Source organism: Nelumbo nucifera, chromosome 2 (genome assembly GCF_055504915.1).
Source record: "Nelumbo nucifera cultivar China Antique chromosome 2, China Antique-T2T, whole genome shotgun sequence".
Taxonomy (NCBI): Eukaryota; Viridiplantae; Streptophyta; class Magnoliopsida; order Proteales; family Nelumbonaceae; genus Nelumbo; species Nelumbo nucifera.
This window is the reverse complement of record NC_142650.1, coordinates 47,111,478-47,115,643: the sequence shown is the minus strand read 5'-3', so window position 1 is coordinate 47,115,643 and position 4,166 is coordinate 47,111,478. Positions and strand designations below refer to the sequence as shown.

Below are 4,166 nucleotides of genomic sequence, written 5' to 3'. Positions count from 1 at the left end.
CTACATTCACTAACCCCCCTCTCTCTCTCTCTCTCTATATATATATATATAGTCCCAAATCAGGGTCTCTCACCTTCGTTGAAGAATGGGAGGCGAGCACCTGAAAAGCTGAAACTGCATATTTGTGGGGCAGTGACGCACGTGTGCCCCCATCAAAGCCTGATAAGAATAAGATTCCTCCGGATCGGAAGTCGAGCCGATCCGGGACCAGTTGTTCTCAGTGGTCTAGACGTCTCTATTAGTATTGTGGAGACCCGCCTTGCCTGCTCATCACATGAGTAGAGCATCAGCACTACTATTGCCATTGATGAAAATCAACCTAAATGAAGCGAGCTCTAGCACTCTAGAGCAACACCAGCCCCCACCCCCATCCCAATTTTGAACAAGTAAAGATAAGAACATTGAAAAACATTCAACCATCAAAATACAAAATTGGCAGCAGAATGAAATCTGGGAGTTCTTAACGATATATACTTAAGGTCTCAAAGAAAGACGAAAGGAGTAAACATGAAAATTTTCTTCCTTCTTAAATTTACCATGTCTTCTTATTGTAAGAACATGTTGGATTTTTCTTGTCTTTTTTTTTTTATATTTTGATCTTGTATTCTAGTTCAAAGGTTAATTATTTCTCCCAATGGGCAGATGAGATCGGAGTGATGAGGCTACATGCTAATGGATACAAAAAGATCCAAAAAAGAATAAAAAAAATAATGGGTGAGTGGTTTCGCTTCATTATTTGAAAGCAACTAGCTCCAAAAAAGGACAAGCAAGGAGAATCGCCCTGAAATCTCAGAATTTATCTTTCTTCCTTTTCTTACTTCATGGTTCATGTGATGAGGAAAAAAAGAAAAGCTCAACATACTCCACAGTACAGCCAGAAGAAGATGAGAAAGAAAAAAAAAAAAAACTGGGGTTTATCCAATTTGACTGATCTCAAATGAGAGATAGAAGATTTCCATTTGGTTTCGATCATCAGGTCATAGAGTTGATCAAGATAATAAAGAGAATCGCCATATAATATAACTCGAAATAACAATTAAAAATAAATAAAGAAAAAAAAGGGAAGAGAAGAATTAGTGAAGCTATACGGAAGTAGTAGCGGGAGCAACATTAGCAGACCCAGCTTCTGAAGAGGAACCGCCACCACCACCATCAACCATTTTAGTCACCGCTGACGAAGCATTTGCCGCTAAAGGCGTTGCGGTTGTCGTCGTCGTTGGTCTCTTTCGCTTCTTCTTCTCATATGGTATCCCCCTTGCCTTGGCTTGCCCTTCTCTCACCTCCCTCAGATATATCCTCACGGCTCTCGCCCCAAACGGATTGGACTCAGGCCGTCCACCGTTCTCCTCATAGGCAGCCCTGAGCCGTCCAATGAGCGCGTCGAGGCTTCCCCAGGCCTGCTTAAGCGGACACGCACAGGGCGCAGGAGGGTTTGGGTGTCCGAAGTAGGCACAACCAGTCAGGTGCACTTTCGTCTTACCGAACTGATCTAAGTACTTGAGGAACTCGATTACGTGTGCCCCACTGCACCTTGCCAGCGATAGAGGGGGCTTGTGGTTCTTCAGGTACTGTAAGAACGTGTTCCAGTCTCGTCTCTTCTGGGACTCGTACCGACTCGGAGGCGCTGCCGTTGATCCTTCTATGGCTCCGAGTCCTGCTGCTGACGGGCCTTCGCCGGCGTTGGTCTCTGATGCACCACCTGATGTTGAGTCCATCACTGTCGTGTCGTGTATGTCTATCTCTATATTCCTCTTTTTGGGTATTGATCTTTTCTTCTTTTTCGTGGTAGGTTGTCTCTCTTCTCTTTCTCTTTTGATCTCTGGGGGTGGGTTCTTGCTACCTCCAATTTCTCAATTTCCCTTTTGGTAGTTTGATGGCTATCTCTCCTCTCTTCTTCTTTTCTTCGATTCGCTGTAGCTAGGTCTTTTTTTGCACTGAGCTAAGGATCTTTCATTGAAGAAAGGGAGATTTCCTCTATGTTTTCACTATTTTCATTCATTTTGGTTCCTGAATTTTGGTATTCTTTAAAGGGTGGGCTCTAAGGTTTTTGTGAGAGGGAGAGGGTTTTGGGGAAGAAATGAACAGTGACTTGAAGCGAGAAGGGAAGAGAGAAGAAGAAAGAAAGGAGGAAAGATGGGACGTAAAAAGGGATGTATGGATGAACGAGCGACGCGGTGAGAAAAGGAGAGAGAGAGATAGTGAATGCTTCTTCTATTCACGTGGTGGGCCTTCTGGCCCCTCCCGACGTGACTCCGCTCCCAATTCTCCCGTTCGTTGTCCGCTCTCGCGCTCTCGCTCCCTCCCGTTGTGTCTCGCTAACGTGAGTTATGAAGTAGTCAGCACTCAGCAGATATTTACCTTTGCTCCACTACATTTCTGACATTAATACTAATTGAAACAAATTTACGTAATCATCTGGCACTGGGTGTGGAATTTTGGTCATTTAAAAATGCCCTTGGAACTAATCCTAGAACTGCCGAGACTAGAACCAACCTTAGAACCAGTCTTCATAGGGTAGGTTCCAGTTCCTAATTTTCTTAGATTATTCAAAAGGGAGTGGTAATAATAGTGAAATGGAAGAGTTACAATTATTCGTTCTTCTTAATATCTTTGTCCTTTAAAAGATAGTAAATTAAATATAATGTTACATATTCATCACATTTAATGCTATATATTTATAACAAATTTTCATCTCTTATATCTTCCCTTTGATTTTTTTGTTGAAGTGACTTCAAAGAGTTTGGCTCCGAATACTATAATTTACTTGCATTATTTCAGCCAAAATAAACGATTATAATACCCTCCACATGGAAGGCATGTAGAGGGATTAATTAGTTAATCTTATAGTTAGTAACGTTTTTTTGGACAATACATGGTTTTCCATTGTGTGTAAATTTTGATTTAGACAAAATAACATATATGCTCAAATAAATAGAGGAAATCTGATGCATTTTGCATATTCCTTACGATATAGAAAATTCACTATCATGTTTTAGGAAAACCAGATAAAATAAATTAATATTGCTTCAAGTAGAACTTGTTAATAGTTTTGGTCCAGTTTATGTGAAAGCAGATATTTTTCCCATTTCAACCACTACACAGCCACATTTTACAATTGCGTAAATACGTGTCCATTAAAAGATGAAATCCCATTTTCTTAAATTAGGGTTATTTGACAACGGTAGGGTTTTTTAAGAAAAAACGTCAAGGTTTTGATGTTCAATATTTTTTTGTGAATATTCAAATTGGTTTCACCTTTTGAAGGTGTTAAGGATCTATTTAGTTCATAGGAATAGAGGTTTGGAATCGGAATCGGAATCGGAATGATCCATTCTTGTGGAATGGCCATTCCCCCTTGGGAATGCAAATTCATTCTAACTGATTATAATTCCTGTTTGCACCAACAAGGCAAGGGAATAAACCGTTCCGATTCTGATTTTAATTCTGATGGATTTCAATTCTGATTCCAATTTCAACTATAAACCAAATGGACCCTAATTTTCTAATACATGTTTCTCTCAAAACTCTATGTTCTAAGTAAGAAATGTGAACTTTTGTTGTATCTAACTGTATTGTCATTACTGTACGCTTCATTTTCCTTTTCTCTCCCTTTAGTTTTATCTCAACTTGTTCTTTATTTTTTCTTTCCCTTTTATCCCTTTCCAAAATCTTATCTTTATAGTATAAACTGCCAAATTAAACAAAAAACAAATTCCCAAATCCATGTTTTAATATTTTTTACTAAAATAGATACCCTTATAATGAATTCATCCATGGTGCATTCACCAACATTAAAATCGGTTCCTAACCAATTATATTAAAATTTGCTTACTTTTCATTGGTTCACATTGCTTAATGAGGTAAACTTACCATCTTGTTCAACCAATCACATCTTTTGCTACATGGTGGAGTGAGTGCACCGTAGATTTTGCGCATTATACTTACTATATTCTATTATTGAGAGAGAACCTAGTATACAAATTTAGCATAAATAAGTATTCAAGCATTAAGTAGTGCTTAACGTTGCTTAAGAATGCAAATTAAAAGAAATATTCCACTACCTAGTTCTCCTTCTTTCTTCTTTTATGCCCAATAAAATTCCAAAGTTGTAAAATAAAAGATTTGGTTCAGGGCCTACTGTTTAGATGTTATTGTATGTCTTAATT

General features: G+C 38.6%; 1 protein-coding gene across 1 annotated transcript; it reads right to left on the bottom strand.

Annotated features, from left to right (window-relative positions):
* Positions 1-776: 776 nt before the first annotated feature.
* On the bottom strand, positions 777-2,283 carry LOC104602531 (protein LIGHT-DEPENDENT SHORT HYPOCOTYLS 5). The gene has a single exon (XM_010266260.3). The coding sequence runs from the start codon at positions 1,713-1,715 to the stop codon at positions 1,083-1,085; it is 633 nt and encodes a 210-aa protein (XP_010264562.1). The 5' UTR covers positions 1,716-2,283; the 3' UTR covers positions 777-1,082.
* Between the last annotated feature and the right edge of the window lie 1,883 nt (positions 2,284-4,166).